The following is a 17,730-nucleotide window of genomic DNA, read 5'->3' as shown; positions in this document are numbered from 1 at the left end:
ACCTGTGGTAAAGCTTGAAGACCTTTATGACATCAAAGATAGGTTTAAACCTGTAATTAATGCTAAACTCCAGAGCTCTACTCTTAGGTTTGAATTGATTAATTTAGGAACGGCTCAAACTCCTCAAAATATAAATTTAGGATTAGGACTTTCTACAATAGAAAAGGAAGCATTTATCAAACTTTTAAGAAAAAACAACAAGTTTTTGCTTGGAAGTATGATGACCTTAAAACATATGATACATCTATCACACAACACACTATTCCTATGCTTCCCGATCAAAAACCAATCCAGCAGAAGTTAAGAAAAATCCATCCAAATTTGGAGAGCCAGATAAAGTCGGAACTTAATAAGCTTTTAAAAGCTAAGATTATCTTCCCTGTCCGACACTCAAACTGGGTCTCCAATATGGTACCCGTCAGGAAGAAAAACGGCGACATCAGAATCTGTATTGATTTCAGAAATTTAAATAAGGCAAGCTTAAAAGATAACTTCCCTCTGCCTACCATGGAGCAAATCCTTCAATCGGTAGCAGGATCTGAATTGATGTCTTTTCTTGATGGTTTCTCAGGATACAATCAAGTGCTGGTCCACCCTGATGACCAATTAAAAACTACATTCAGAACAAAATGGGGAACTTACGCATACCAAAAGATGCCTTTCGGACTCATAAATGCAGGAGCGACATTTCAAAGAGCTATGGATACAGCCTTTAGAGGGTTAATTAACCGAACAGTAGTTGTCTACCTCGATGACATTACTGTATATTCTAAAAAGAGATATAATCACTTGCATGATTTAAATCAGATTTTTCAACGATGCAAAACATATGGTATCTCTCTTAACCCGAAAAAGTCTTTCTTCGCTCTCAATCAAGGCAAGCTCTTAGGGTTTATTGTATCTAAGGATGGCATTTATGTAGATCCTGAGCGAATTAAAGAAATTTCTGAAATTCCTTTTCCACACAATAAAAAATCGATGCAGTCGTTTTTAGGACAAATTAATTTCGTTAAGCGATTTGTTCCAGATTTTTCACAGATTGTACTACCACTGCAAAAGATGATTAAAAAGAATTCAATCTTCAGATGGGGACTAGAAGAAAAGCAAGCTTTTCATGATATTAAGCAATCCATAATCAATGTCCCAGCCCTGAATACTCCAAATCTTTCTAATCATTTTACATTATATACTATTGCATCCGACTTATCTTACGCAGCAGTACTAACTCAGTTGAATGATGACAATTTGGAAGCGCCCATTTCGTTCTTTAGTTCTAACTTTCAAGGCGCCGAATTGAATTATTCCGAAATTGAGAAACAAGCTTTTGCTGTCTTTAAAGCAGTCAAACATTATCGACCCTTTCTTCTTAAAACCCATACTAAAGTAATAGTTCCTTTCTCCGCAGTTAGACAACTATTAATTCAAAAGGAATTGGGAGAAAAGAGAGCAAATTGGGTCGCAGCCCTCCAAGAATATGATCTAGAAATAAAGCCAGCAAAATTTGTTAAAGGTCAAGGTTTTTGCAGGATCTTAGCAGGAGCATCAAACATTCCTGAATCAAGTGATACGGAGCAAACTCAAGAAGTTAATCAGCTAAGTATACCGGATTCCGAATCTCAATATTCAGATCTAATCTTTTATTTAAAGAATGGTTATGCACCTACCAATTTGACCTACAAGAATAAAAGAGCCATTAGATTGAAAGCTAAGAGTTTTTCTCTTATTAATGGTGTGCTCTTCAGGAGAAACTATGATTCTGTATTACTAAGATGCCTTGAGAAACCTGAAGCTCAAAAGGTTTTGCAGGAGCTACACGATGGACCGGCAGGAGGACATTTTGGAGCTGATACAACAGCTCATAAAGTAATTCATGCCGGATATTACTGGCCTACTTTGTTTAAGGATGCTCATGAATATGTAAGGAAATGCATTAAGTGCCAAACTGCCAGTGGAAGACAACAAAAGCCAGCTTTCCCTTTACAACCAATCAACATTGAACAACCTTTTGAACAATGGGGATTGGACATCATTGGAGAAATAAATCCTTCATCTTCCAAGCAACACAAGTATATCCTTACAGCAACTGATTACTTTACAAAGTGGGTAGAAGCAGTTCCATTAAAGACAACAAACTCGGAAGCAATCATCGAATTTATAGATCAGTTCATCGTAACCAGGTTTGGTGTCCCAAACGCTCTTGTCTTTGATAATGCTTCTTACTTCTCAGGCAATGCAATGATTGATTTCGCTATCAAAAGAGGATTCAAATTAAAGTATTCTGCCAACTATTACCCCCAGGGTAACGGCCTAGCAGAATCAACTAATAAAAATCTAATCAAAATCATTAAGCGAACAATCGAAGAAAATCATAAGAACTGGCATAAATCCTTGGTATTTGCATTATGGGCCGATAGGATTACACAGAAAGCTTCCATAGGGACCTCTCCGTTTAATCTTGTTTATGGAAAAGAAGCAGTCGTACCAACCAATCTTCTTCTCCCATCGTTAGCCCTAGTGCAATTTATAGACGAAACTCCTTCTTCTTCTATACAGTTTAGACATGATCAAATACTCAAACTTGAAGAAGAAAGGGATAAAGCCAAGGTTACACATGCAAGACATCAGCAAGTCATTAAAGCAGCTTTCGATCTAGCCTCATCCAGCCCTAGACAATTTGAAGTCGGAGATCTAGTCCTGAAATGGGACAAAGCCCATGAAGACAAAGGTAAACATTCCAAATTCCAAAAACTGTGGCTAGGACCATTTCAGATCTGTGAAAAAGTAGGCCATTCCACATTCATACTTCAAAATCTATCAGGGGTGAGAGATTCTCTCCCTGTCAATGGTCTAATTCTGAAGAAATTCTTTAACTGAGGAGGTAACCCCTTCTCTTTGTAGCTTATTAGTTTTTCATAGTTTGTAGGATTTGTAGGAATAAGAATGTGGGACATTCCCATTGACCTTTCGCTGTAAACAAAAGCTGTCTCGCCATAGTAATATTAATATTTACTTTTTAAAAATAGCATCCTGAACCGAAAGAGATCATTTCTAGGAAATTAGATATCTTTTTATTCTGAGCATTACAGACTCACCTTTGTAAATTTCACTCTGAACGAAGTTCTATGAATCATCTTGAGTGGTTGAAATCAGTCCCCAAAGGTTATCTATACGAAAATAGGAGCTAATTCATCTTCAGCATCTTCAACTCTTAAAACCTATCATCCATTTATTCTTAATAAGATAATTGTTCATCCCATTCACCAACAGTTTTTGATTACTCAGAGTGTAATTCTAAAATATAAAAGATTAAAGATAAGAGGTCTTATCACAATCCTACTTACCATGTTCATAGGAAAATAATTTAACTGACATTACCAAAACTGCATACCAAACAGGGTAATGGCTTGAAATTTCAAGACAAGGGGTCTCATCACGAGCCAGCTTGTTCAGTTTAATTACTACCCGTGAATGGCATTGTCATTTATCTGGCCACCAAACCAGGACAATGGCTTTTATCTTAAGAAAAAAGAAATTGAAATTCAAAAAATACGAGAATATCTTTTGAATTCATTCTGTTTAGTCACACTCTAAGGTGAATGGAACAATGGACAACAACATGGTTAAAAGGTAACCCTGCCGAGACTATGAATGTTTGCTGGCAGCAGAGGCTCTACCTGTGACAGAGGAGTTTATTTTAAAAGCTGATATGAAAAAGTTTTCTATTTTTACTTTTACAAACCAATAAGGACTTATTTTAATACTCGAAGTGCATTTATAAAAAGAGGAAGTTAAATGAAGAAACCTGTTTTATTTAGAATCAATAGATATCTAGTTATATTAGAAATTTCCTTTCTTTTATAAAGATTCTATTTGAGAAAGTGTAAGTATAAATGTTAGTTCAGAGACAACTGGTTCTGCAGCGAATCGCCAATTGTTGTGCCCTACAACAACCCCCCATTTCATAACATTTTTATCACAAACAATTTACATATGAAATGGGTCCCTTTTAAAATTTTTAATTGGCATCAATAAACTTGTTCAAATAAGGTATGATAATCAAATGAATTTATGCAAAAAACCCTTGTTGAACAAATGATAAGCAATTTTTGGTTAAGTCCAAAAAAGTAATCGCAATTTCGGTTGCCATCTTGGTTTTTCCCGATGCGATATCGCTATCGGCCATCGGCAATAGCCAATGCACACACAAAAGGGCACATACCTTTTCCCCGATGCGACGCGATATCGGCGATCGGCTATCGGCACGGCACTATGTCTTGTGGAAAATGTTTTAACACTCCGGCCCGATGCGATATCGCATATCGGCAATCGGTACAATCCTACGCATTTTCATAAGACGTTTATATCCTTTCCCCGATGCGATATCGCTATCGGCATTCGCTAAAAGCAATTGATACACATTCAGGGGATATGTTCGCGCGCCGAATGCGATATCGCAATCGGCGTTCGCTAAAGAACTTTCCCAAGTGATAACGCCACACACACTTCCGATGCGATATGATGACGCTTAATGATGACCTCAGTTCCAAAAGGTGATTATTTCAAAGCATTAAAGTTATATTTAAAATCGATTTGACAAAATCACAGATTTCAAAATGCCGTTAAGTAAAGGGATAAGGTAATGCATGCGTATTTAAAGCTTTGCCCCTTCGAATTAACGAGCAATTACGATTAGACTTTTGAAAAAATCTATTACACGCTTTAAGGGGTCATTCGGTTTAATAACTTAAGTAATGGTCATTTATGAAGCTGCAGGCCGTAAAATCATCATCATTGCATCTACGGTGCCTTCTCAAATCATTAGATCCGCAGCCTCTTTTAGGAATAATCTCGCCACGCTTCAAATCATATATTTATCCCGTTATGGATTGTCATTGTTATTTCTTTGTTACGATTTCTCTTGCACTTGTGTAGAATTCGACTACCGAGAGAAGTCTGAATATGATGGGAAAGAAGTTCAAGAAGGTGGCAGGTTCTACTGCGATACCTGCCTCAGGCCAAGCTGCTACACCTTCAAGGAAAGGCTTAATCTCAGATACTACATGCACTGGTCTTACTGGTACTACATGGCAAGGGACATACAATTTGCTAGAAGGAGAACAACCAGAAGTGACAGTAACGGAGGCAAGTGTGGATGAATTAAGAAAGTCTGAGGCAACTCTTAAAGATTTGGCTGATTCTTTTCTGCACAGAATAGCAGCCAGGGAACAAGTCTTGCCTTATACTGATGTGGTACGTTGGGCAATTGAAGAAATTCCTCTCACTAATAGAACCTTCGTTTCTAAGGATGGAAGGATTTTCGGCTCCTTCAAGCCTGACGACTTGAGACGAATGTATCATTTGCCCAATCCCGAGCAAGTCTATAACAGAGCATTTGTGGAGAAATTCGCCAGAGAGAATGAATCACCAGCCGAACCTCTCCGAGATTGGAGGCAAAATCCAGCAAAACACAAGCAGGATATGTCGGGTAAGTACTCCAATGCCTCTTTGGCTTCACCTTACTGCTATGCTGGAATTATGATGTGTAGATTGTGGGGATTTCATGATTCTGCAAATATCCATGTTGATATGGTTCCCTTAATGGAAGCGGCCGTTAATAGTATAATTATGGATTGGGCCACTATCCTGTCTGATAAGTTGGTCTTAGCTATTCGTGAGTTTAGGGCCAAAACCAGAGTCACTGAGAGAAAAATCCCACCTTTTTATTACTCTGCATACATTATGGATGCCCTTTGTTTTAATTCTGAGTTTCCTGTCCTTGGTTGGAGATGGACAACCCATGACCCAACACCTATTCATTTGTATCATCGTAAATTGTGGAAACCCTCTCACAAAGACCATTTGTACCAAATTTGCAATGGTTTTATGGTTCCCGTTCACTATTCTATTTTTGACAGACCTATCCCTAGGATTTCCTATGAAGCCTCTTTTGACCTGCCAGCCGTAGCCCATTGGTTCGGCGAAGAATGTTTTTCTTATATCAGAGTTTTTGGAAGCAAGGCCAGGCCACATGTTCTTCCCGTATACATGCCAGACAAACTATTAGCCCGAGAAATCTCTTATCAGATAATGTCTGAAGGTGTTACCCAAACTCTCAAAGAGGAGAAGAAGAGAGGATGGCCATCTTTTCCTTTAAGAATTGGAGTTTATACGCTGCTAAATTATAAGCATGCAGAAAAGGAAGCAGCAAAACTCCAAATGCTATCTCTAGTTTCTATTCCCAACAGACTCTATGACCCGAAAAAGACTGCTTTCATTGCCTTGGAACAGGCTAAGCTGACAAAGGTTATTCACCAAGAAGACCAGTTTGACGACCTGTTCATGGGTGCTGATTCAATAAGCCAAGTCAAACAACTTGCTGCGATGAGATATGAAGATATGGAATTAACTGAATTTAATAAACTTAGAAAGCAAAGGTTGCAAACTTTGCCTCTAAAGTTATTATCTACAACCCCAACTTCATCCTCAAGCGAGCCTGATCAGACAGAAATAAATTCACCTCCCGTTACAATTAGAGAACAGGAGGAAAGTCAAAGAAAGCTGCAGGCAGAAAGTCATAGAAGAGAACAAATAGAAAGGCAGCAAAAAGCACAAATTGAACAAGAGCAAAGAAGGCAAAGGGAGCAAGAAGAGCAAAGAAGACAAAGGGAGATAGAAGAACAGAGACAGAGAGAAATAGAAGAACAGAGGAAAAGAGAGGAAGAAGAAAAAATAAGGAAAGAACTGGAAGATAGGCAGAAAAAGGAATTGGAGGAACAGCAACGGAGAGTACAAGAGGAGCAACAGCGGAAGGCATTCGAAGAACAGCAGGGAATTGAAAAAGAAAAAGAACAGAGTAAGCAAATCTCTGTTGATACTGAATTGATTAAGGAATGGAATCAATTTGATTCCATTATAAGTGGTAAAGAAGCCTCCAAAGACTCAGATGCCTTAAAGACTCCCGATACTATTGTTTCTCCGGTTCTTGAAGGAACCAGCGGCCCACCCACAGTACAGAACGTTGAAGAAGTTACTCAGAATCCATCTGATCAAGTTGATCTTCAGGTAGAGGAAATTCCTCCTCTAGACATTTTCTACAGCCCTAAGCATAGAGCCGTTGTAAGACGCTCAAGGAAGAGGCGAAGGCTTGATCAACCTTCTGTTTCAAATGAGCAAACAGTCACGGGCAATGTCGTCTGGAAGGGAGAATTAAGTCCCTCTGAAGATTTAACAAAGCTGTCGCAATTTGCGGGAGCTTATTCAGCAGCAACCATTGACAAAGCATCCGAAGTGAGTCTTCTTTTGAAGACTAAAGAGCATGAAGTATATGCATTGCAAGCAGAAGTGATAGAGGCAAAGAATAAGGCGACACAGGCAGAAGAACAATTGCTGGCTCAACAACAAGAGAATCATTTGTTAACCCAGCAAATTGAAAAACTAAAGATAGACCAAAGTGACATTAAAGCACATGAATTGGCAGAGGCATTATCACAGTTGGAGGCATCAAATGAGCTGTTAATGAAATCTAAAGAGGATCAAATAGTTCAGCTCTCAGCACAGCTTGAAGGTATTAAAGGTGCCAAGAGTATTGAAGATTTCAAAACAGAGGCAACTCTGATAAACGGCGCTTTGATATCTCAGATCAGACTTTTGTGCCAACAGCTAGTTGAAGCTGAGTCACTTTGTGATATATCTACAGCAGTATGTGAGCAAATCGAGAAAGCCAGGACTAACTTGGATCAGGCCGAAGATGAAATAATAGAATATATTGAATGGCAAGATACTCCAGAAGGGCAAGCTGCTAATTTAGCCCGAATCAGTGTAACATACAAGAACATACTTTTCATGGAATGGGAAACACAGGTAATGAAGGCAGAGAGGGCAGCATCCAGGTGCAAAACAATTTCCAAAAACATGATCAATATAGTCAATGATACATTGTATCTGGCTAATATGATTTCACAGTGCACACCTGGAAACATAACAACCGCGAATATGCTGGAGCACAAGAATTATCCTAAGCTGGAAGAACAAGGGCGGTTAATTGCTGGAGTGAATACCTTGACCTCCGATGCATACTGGCTTTTCCTGATTAAACCGCATTCTCAAAGGTCGGCTCTTAACTGCCTAACCGACGCTCTCACATACCTGATCGCCGATTTCCAAGATGCCACATATGATGCACAACTGACTTCTCGCCTCAATACTCCACCAGAAGTAGAGCCAATGCTGGCGATATGTCAGCGAAAGAGTAAAGGCAAAGAGACAGCTGACTGAAGCATCGCCGCCGACTGCCGAATCACCCAAATGCAAAATGATATTTGTTGATGCCGATTTCTTAGTTTTCAGTTTTTAGATATTTAGTAGTTAGATTAGCATAGTATTTATAGACCCTTTCATTGTTTTGGAAAGGGTCGTAAAATTTTGTAAAAGACTAAAAGGCTGAAGTTTGCACTATTGTGCTTCAGTCTATATTCTTTTTTGAAACTCGACCACTGGTCCTTAATTTTACTTGGAATGCTGTTTAAGTAAATTGTGCACTATTGTCGTTTGCTTGGAATGCTTTCTGGTTGGAAGGAAGGACTGCGACATAGCGATTAATATATTGGATTGATCAAACAGCTTGCATGGTACTATTATCTGTATCTGTTCTCTTTTCAGTTATATGAATTGCTGTGTTATTACTTTGCTATTATTGAATACATGTATGTAATACAACAACAAGTCTTCATTTCATATCACTATTGAATGTTTTGTGATTTGTTATCTTTCACTCATATATGTATCAATGATATAAATGACTGAGTGCAGTAATTCGCTATTATAGCTCTGCGTAACTACTTACGCAGAGCAATCTCAAATGATTAAACATCTATGCTTGTTGTTAGTGTCATCTATATGCCTGTCATTAAGCATAGTTTATCAAACGCTGTACTGTCTGAATTGATAAGTCCCGGGATTAGCTTATAGTTTTTTGTATTTCTTTTATAGTTTAGTTATTTGTTTATTATCATCTCATATCTTAAATCATCCATCCATCCCGTTTACTTATAATCTTTGGGAAACTGGTCCCGTTATCCCCAGTCGGAGCCACTATTCCAAACGGAAAAGGAGCTGCACTAAGTTCCGGACCGGGTGGTTTCCCCGATGTTGTTGCAACGAATTTCGGGGCATCAACAAGACCGAACCTAGTTACACTTTTCAACACAATGCTACTCTTATATGTGCCACTGTGGTCACCAAGCTCCAACTCTCCTCAACATATGTGTGAAAGGCCATCACCAACCTCCATGAAGTATGTTTCTCAACCCAAGCATCCTCGAGTCAAGTGTGAAAGCTCCAAGGTCTACATCACATGGTCCCAAGCTTCTAGGGCTAAGCACCTTCCTCCAGGTACCTAGCACTCCTGCTAGGTAGCTACCTTCCCTATTGCCATTGCGTACACCTGATGGGTTAGCCATCATGCTGAATGGTAACAACCTCCTAGGTAAACGTACTATGCTAACACTCTAACCGAGGCCAAGCATCCATCCAAATTAAGCTTTTCTTATGTCCATGAAGAATCACCAATCGACTAGGAGATGTAGTGCCTTCCTAGCAAGGTGAAAACACTTTTCGAGTGGCTCCAAAGGCTAACATTCTTAATGCTCCATGTACCTCACTAGTGAATCAATAACCTCCTTGGTGGGTTGTTTTATTTTTCCTTTGTGGACTTAACATTCTGCAAACCTCACTATTGAACCAACCCCCCCTTGTCAGGTGGTTAAAATTTGGTTCTAATTATAAACAGGTTTTTATCATTCTCTACCAAATGAAATGGTTTTTTAAGGTGTGGTCCAGTTCTGAAAGAGATGAAGTAAAAAAGAAAATTAGAAATGTCATTCCAAACAGGCTATATAAATTCTATCTGGCCAATGGGTAAATTTAGAAAAAGAAAATGAATGTGTTCTAGAATTTATATGCAGATCTTGAAACAGTTTTTCTGTTTATAAATAAGTGAAACTTGATAGGAAGAGCATAAAAAATATTTTAAATCTGTATGCCTTTTCTATGCCTTTTTCCACTTATTTATATGCTATTTGGTATTGTGTTACTTGTGTGCATCCCTAATGTATATGTGATTTCTTGGAGTTGTTGTGGATGATGTTTAAAGGAAATACTGAAAAGACTGGTCGAATATATCACTGACATTGGATGGCAGATCATGTATTGTTATGCAGCCAATAGGAAAGCTGCTTCACCAGCCCATATTTGGCTGACAGGCTGTAAAGGAGAAATTATGAGTCGGATGCAGAAAGTTCCAGGTTTTCATAATTGGCTTGTTGAGAAGGAAGACCGTTCTTATATCGAAGCATTACATGAGCGGAAAGAAGATTTAGTTTATCTTACTGCAGATTCAGAAGATACTCTTCAAGAAGTGGAAACATCCAAAATTTATGTTGTTGGGGGACTTGTTGATCGCAACAGGTGGAAAGGAATAACTATGCAGAAAGCACAAGAGCAAGGTATTCAAACTGCAAAGCTGCCTATTGCTGAGCACTTGAGTATGACAAGCTCCCAGGTCAGCGAAATTCTACGCTGCTTCACTAGATATGAACTGTTAGAATTTATACAAAAGGATGTAGAGTCTAGACACACGTTGGTTCACAAATACAGGAGTCTTATGATATGGGCTATGTACTCCTCCCTGGCTCAGAAAACATTGTCACTTGATATTTGCAAAAAATTTGAATACCTTTGAAGGATAGTTCTTATAAGGAATGAAATTGTATAGCAACAATGTAATGATGCAATCTTATTGGAAAGGAATGATTTGATTACCATGTGCTAGATGTGGACTGTAACATTTGCAACAAAGCTGTATAACTTATGCAAAACAATAAAAGGACTGGTTCTCTTATTTCTAAAAGATACAACTAATGTTACACACAGTAACACACAGCAATGCAATAAAAATATTGTTATTATAGTCAGGTGTGTAAAATTTAAAAAAGAGACAATGGAGTTATTTATAGCAAGCTCACTCAGCTTAATCTATCCTACATATATGACTTACTGTGTTTTCTCGAAGCCCTGAGGCTTGAGCTTAGCTTATCTTCCTCTAGCCCTTGCGAGGCCTGAAAACTAACTCAATCATGTGAACTCTTAGCAAGGTCTTCTTGTGTGTGATTATCTAGGTTGCTACCAATTTATTTATTTCTTCCTTCTGAGGCTTAGGAAATGTTGCTGTGAATATCAAATCTAATTGTTTGGCATTTCTAGAAAATTTCCATCTGTCTATTTCAGGGATGTGTGTTGTTTCTTTGAGGTTTTTGAGCTGGCAATGGTTATGGGCCCAAATTTTGTAAGTTGAAAATAGTGCTTGTAATTTATTCCTTGTTATTCTCTCTAGTTAATCAGTGCCTCAGTAAGAGCATGAGAGGAAGGTTTGGGGTTTGAAAGCCCTCTTATTTCAAAGCTTTTGATTCTTGAATATTCTGGAGTCTTGCTGTTAATGTCATGATTGTTAGTTCTCACACACACGGAGTGTAGGCAGGTTGCACATAATAATGAGAGGGAATAGATTGATGCAATGTCTCATAACATAACAGGAGAGAGAGGAGTAGTTAACTCTATCTTTCTTTTTCCAAAGAAAAAAATGCAATTTCTATTCACAGCTTGAATGAAAAACATAATAGGAGAGAGAGGAGTATTATTTAACTCTCGAATATCTTGCTTTTTCAGAGAAAAAGTGCAATTTCTATTCATGGCTTGAATGAAAAAAATTAAAATATTTCTTGTGCACTCTGCACTCACAAAATGCATGGATTTTTCACCGCCCCTTTAAAAATATTCCTCTTTGAAACAAAGTAATCCGAACGAGCAGGTCTCTTAACACTCCATACATCCAGAGTAATATCAAAAGATCGTTCTGCTTGTTAAACCATAATCCAACAAAAGTAAGCAGTGGATCATTCTCCTAACAACAGTCATAAGATTAAAAAACAGAGATAGCTTTCAGCAGTGCAGCACTATACATCAACAGGAAATAACAGAAAGGAATCAAGTATCATAAACAGACTGAAGAGGTGACAGCTGTGCCTCCTATAGGTTCCTCCAGAAGAAGGGTTCCCTCTGCAACCTGAAGGGCTTCCTTTGATGAGGCATTTGCTTTCACATTCAGCTCCTGGAAAATATGAGTGAAGTAGATAGCTTCAACTGAACTTCACACGATTTTTAGCTGCTGACCAATAGGCCTGAGATATATATTAGTTATTACTTACCCGAATAAAGCCTTTCATCAAGTTGATAACTAGACTGGAATCTCCAACTATCTAGATTTTCTTAACATTCTTTTACAGCACACATTCTAAGAGTCATCTGAAGACCATAAAGTTGGCATAATTATTGGTTCCTGCCCCCAATCCAGTTTTGAACTTCCCAAAGTAATTATTTAACAAATGCATGCTTTCACCAGCACCACTAACTTCTGGAGGTTCTTGCCTGGTTCCATCAAAAAACCCCATATTTGGGTTTGATCTATCTCCAGATTCCCTATCTGTCTAGGGACTCCTTGGAATGGTAGGTCTACTTCACTGAATAGATTCATCTAACCTGTTATGAAACTTGAAATGAAGGGATGGATTTCTCTGCACAAATCTGAGTTTCTTGCCAACCAAATACTCCAGATATAGGATAAGACAAAGCCTTAAAGTCCTTCAGCTCTTTCTAATTATACCAATTTTTTATACAAGCTTCTGCAGATTCACCAGCCCACTCGTTTTCATAACTTCCAAACACCTACGTTTAGAATGGCTACATTTATCAACTAATGATTACATTGTTACGTCGGTTTAACTCAAGTGGTTGGTAAAACTGTTTGTTATCTGCTCCACCTGGGTTCCATTTCCATAGAGACCTAAGTTTATAATGGCTACATTTATCAACTAATGATTACATTGTTATGTCGGTTTAACTCAAGTGGTTGGGAAAAGTGTTTGTTATCTGCTCCACCTGGGTTCCATTTCCATAGAGTGACATGTTGGCCTGTTGTGATGAAGCTAGTAGGGTAGATTTCCCTGGTGGGATGTGTTGGCTCTTGCTAATAAGTTTCCTGCTAGGTGCTGGCTTGCGGGTTGTTGGCACTAACTTAGGGGTTATAGTGGCAGCCAGCCAGATTTCAAACTGGGCCTCGCCCAGGCAACCTGACCAGCTACCAATTCCTCTAGATCTTAGAAAACTAATGATTACATCACTTTATTATAAAGACTCTGATTAAGATTTTATTACTTGTTTATGACCATAATATCTAAGGCCCTGCCATAATGGCCATATTACATAAGATTTGCTTGTGAAACCATAAGGCTTGACAACGAGTAGATGAAGTTGCTATATACTCTGCTTTAGATGAGCAACTGTTGCCTGCTTCTGTTAAACCAGGAAATCATACTTGTTCCCAAACATAAACAATACTCAGGAGTCAGAAGTACTCTTTTGAGTACCAACATCTCTAGCCCAATTTGAATATACAAATTTGTGTAGTAACAACTCACCATCTCTAGAATACTTCATGCTATAATGGATTGTGCCCTTCAGATACCCAAGAACATGCTTACCAATGTTCCTATGAGATTAGCGAGGCTCAACCATAAATCAGCTCAATTTATTTACTACATAGCAAATGTTAGTGTTAGTTTTTGTAGTATTGGATGTGTTCTAGCCTTGAAATTTTGTGGAGAGGTTAGAATGCACGAGATCTTCAAAACCCAGAAATCGTTTCTAGAAATTTCGCCTAGAAATGACTTAATTAGATTATTAGTCAGTTTTTAAATCTAAGTCTAAACTTAGGGAATATGACTAATTAATCAAAATTAATTAAGTTAATGTGTGAATATTCTAGAAACACACACGGATCGACTTCAAGTTAATCTTAGCCATCGATTAAGATCTAATCTTGGCCGTTGAAGTCTTAACCGAGGATTAAAAGAAGTCGATGGGGCTTGGAGAAAGCACTTGTGCAATTTGGTTTCATGAACATATTGACTTCCTGAGTAGTAGCATTCAGTTGTCGGAGAGAGAGCCAGAGAAATCGAAATAGTGAGAGAGGCGCAGGGACAGTGAAGCTGGAGGAAGGATTCTAGTTTCGGTGAGTGCATTTGCAGAGAGGCAGAAGAGGCATAGTGAGGCTGACGCAGAGCAACGCAATAGCCTCTAGAGGCAATTTCGAAATTGTTGGGGAGAAGCAGAGTTTTAGTGTCAGAAGCTGCGCAAAGGTTCTAGAGGCCAGGAGAGACATTTTTCCAGATAGTAGCAGACTAGACAGCTTGAGGTGAAGCTGTTCTGAGCTGAGTGCAAAAGTTTTGACATCTAGTTGTACTCCAATTATTTCATTGCTGCATAATAATAAAACCATCAGTTGCTGCACCAGTTTTCCCAAGTTGGGTTTTTCCGGGGACATTGGTCCAAAAATAACTGTCATTTTATGTGTGTGTGCTGGTATTTCTTCCGCAATTTATTTGTGCAGGTTGTAATGTGAATGATTCAGTATTTGTTGTAGCAAACAATAAATAATTTGTTGAGAATTAATTTAACAATTAGGAGAATTATTTCCAATTGTTGCAATAAATTTGGGTTTCCGAATTTTCACAGTTAGGTGTAGCATTCACCAAGTACATCAAGGACCCAGTCAATTGCGTGTACAAGGTGGGACCAACCAAATTGGTTTTGTCAACACCTTTTAGCTTAAATTTGGAAACATAGGCATAACCAATGGTTTATAGTCAAACATTTGAATACCGCTATTAAAGGTTTACCTTTGCAGCACCTTTGCCCAATGAAGACTTCACCTTCACCCTACCATACCTCTAGACACAAAAGTAATGCAGAAGGCAAATGCCCTTCATATCAAACTTGCTGGCTAATTTATGCTTTCATCACACAATGAGCTTCTTAGAACTCCCTGTATCGATTCATCTACATATAGCACCAAGATAGGCAAATCATTCTCATCATACAAAAAATAAAGATTGGAATTTTCACAAGTCTTGGAGAAGGCTAGATTCAAAAAGTACTCATCTGCCAAAGAGCATCAAACTTGTTGTGCCTACTTCAACCTGTAAAGGGTCTTCTTCTGTTTGCATACATAGGTATCTTGCCCATGCACCTCAAACCCTCTTGGCTGATTCATGTATACTTCTTAAATTACTCCTTTAAGAAAAGTAGTGTATACATCCATCTTGTAAAAAGGGCAACCAAAACTAGATGCTATTGACATAAAGGTATGGATAGAAGTATACCTAGCAAGAGGAGTAAATGTTTCATCATAAGCTACTACCTCTTTGTAAGAGAATCTTTTGGCTACAAATTTGGCTTTGAACTTCTCGATGTTGCCATCCACAACATGCTTTATCTTGCACAACCCATAGTTTTAAAACTTGGACTCGGATTCAGAACCGATCGAGGGTCAAATTCGGCTCGGACTTCGATTCAATATCGACTCTGACTAGTTTATTCCAATGACTTGTGTTTGTAAAATGTACATTAAATATTTAATTTTAATGAAAAATCATATTTTTAAAGATTTTCATTCATGTTTCCAAACTCAAAGCATTAGAATAATAGAGATAAGAAAACACTTGATCAAAGCATGCTCATGAATATATCTATTATATCAAAATGGCAGGGAGTGCACTGTCCAATACATGTAATATATAGAGATCAAAGCAAAAACACGTAACCAATGCTGCTTTAAAAACCAATTCCTCAATGCTGTTCCAAAAAGTTAAAACCAACTCCAACTGCTCACAAACTCCTCTCAAATATTCACATCAATGCAATGAGATAGTTGTGAGGAAATATGAGGGGGTTGGGTTACATTTATAGGTGTGGGAGAAGGGTAGAGGGGTTAGGAAATAGTTTAAAAAAAAATTGATTTCAAGTCTGCCCAGCCTGCCTTTTTTCCCACCGCTGAGACCAACATTTAAGTTGGGGTCGGTCTGTCCGGTCGGTCCATTACGGAATCGGTCGAATTGGTGACCAACTCGGCTGGTTCGGTAACAAACCGACCGTCGAACTGAATAATTGCCTAATCAGTTTGGGAAGGGGTATGGCTCGGTCAACCAGGCCAATTCCGAGTCAGACCAACCTAGTTTTAAACTATGGTACAACCATTGAGAATCAATTACACAGTTCCTAATTGCCTTCAGAAAAATTTCCCACACATCATTCTTGATGATGGAGTTGTACTCCTTTGTCATGGCCTCTTGCCATTCTTGCTTTGCATTTACCTCCTTAAAGTTTGGACGTAGTGCCACCTCAAGAAGGGAAGACCTTCTGCATTCCCTACAAAGTGCTTTTACTATCACTTCTCCTTATTCTTCTTTGGACATTGGCATGCATAATGTCTTTTCTTGTGACATCTGAAACATGTCTCGTAGCTTAGGTCCTTAAAACGAGAAGAACAACCCTCTTCTTTATTAACCTTCTTGGCTTCTCCTTTTTTATCCTCTAGATAAGTGTAAGACTTTGAGTCTTCTCCACTCTAGCTAACACAGTCTCTAGTCTGGGATCCTGTTGGACAAGATCTCCTTAGATTCAATGACCAGAGTAGCTAATCCTCTTCTTCCTTGAGCCTAACATTGCTGCATGTTCGAAGATTTGTGTATCTTTTCCTTTCTTTTCCATATTCAAACCTCAAGCCAATTTCTTCCCATGATAACCACTTCTAGTGCCAAGTAGTGGACCTTACACTATTGTCTAAGATTAAAATAACCTTTATTTTTTAAATTGTGAATCATCTAAAAGGGAAGTTTGTGTGTATATTTTCTCCCTACCTAGGGGTTGTTGGAAAATGCAGTAAGGCATCTATTAATTCAATTTCTCCTTAATCCTTAATATTTGCTTGTGAACTTTATTTATATTCTTGTGTTTCTTTATTAGATATTTCCACCAAACAAATATCAAGAGAAAAACAATAAAGACAATGGACACAAAAATTAGGCTCTAAGTCAAGGCAAAACCCCTCCAAGGGGAAAACCTAGAAAAATTTCTTCACTTCTTATAGAATCTTCTTCAAATCATACAACCAAGACCCAAACCCTAGACCAAGTTCTCCTCTAAGCACCAAGTCAACCCCCTCCAAGAAGCCCTTCCAAGTGGATCAGATTAACAAAGCTTAACAAGAAGGATACTCCAAGAGATGATGACAACAATAACAACAACTACAAAGGCAATGGAAATCAAAGGAACAACACGTTCAACAACAAAGGAAAGAGGCTCCCCTTGCTCGATATGGAAATGGTCGTCCTCCCAAGAAGTCGAGAAGCTCTAGGTATGAAGAAGCTAATGTTGTAGAAAAGCAAAAAGAATTTTATCTTATTTCTGCTGTCACCACCGCCTCTCCTCCAATACATTGGATCATTGGTTGATTGATAATGGTGCCTCAAGGCACTTCATTGGGTACAAAGAGGCCCTCTCAAGCTTGTTTGAAAAGAAGACTAATATGGAGATTATACTTGGGGATAATGCCACTTATCTCGTAAAAGGAATTGGGATTGTTATTGTTCACTTAAATATAGGTCAAACCCTTCATTTACAAGAAGTGTTGTATGTACCTAATTTGAAAAAGAACTTGGTCTCTATTTCTGCGATGGAAGATAAAGGTTTCAAGATGACATTCATTGATGGGAAGGTTCGTGTTTGGCAAAGGAACCTGAAAGATGCATTCACTCTTGGAATTAGAGTTGAAGGTTTCTA

At 38.3% G+C, this 17,730-nt stretch overlaps 1 protein-coding gene across 1 annotated transcript in view; it reads left to right on the top strand.

Moving 5' to 3' along the window:
• Positions 1-17,730, top strand: part of LOC149206058 (tRNA (guanine(9)-N1)-methyltransferase-like) — a 93,509-nt gene that overhangs the window by 64,450 nt on the left and 11,329 nt on the right. Inside the window, exon 2 of the mRNA XM_089395273.1 lies at positions 10,199-10,558. Within this exon, the coding sequence (XP_089251399.1) occupies positions 10,199-10,558 (360 nt within the window). The remainder of the gene's footprint in view (positions 1-10,198; positions 10,559-17,730) is intronic.

This window comes from Pinus tabuliformis, chromosome 1_2, assembly GCF_031772625.1.
Source record: "Pinus tabuliformis cultivar Carrire ecotype Pingquan chromosome 1_2, CPIR1, whole genome shotgun sequence".
In the NCBI taxonomy this organism is placed as follows: Eukaryota; Viridiplantae; Streptophyta; class Pinopsida; order Pinales; family Pinaceae; genus Pinus; species Pinus tabuliformis.
Note: the sequence above shows the minus strand (reverse complement) of the source record. Positions and strands in the feature narration are given on the sequence as shown.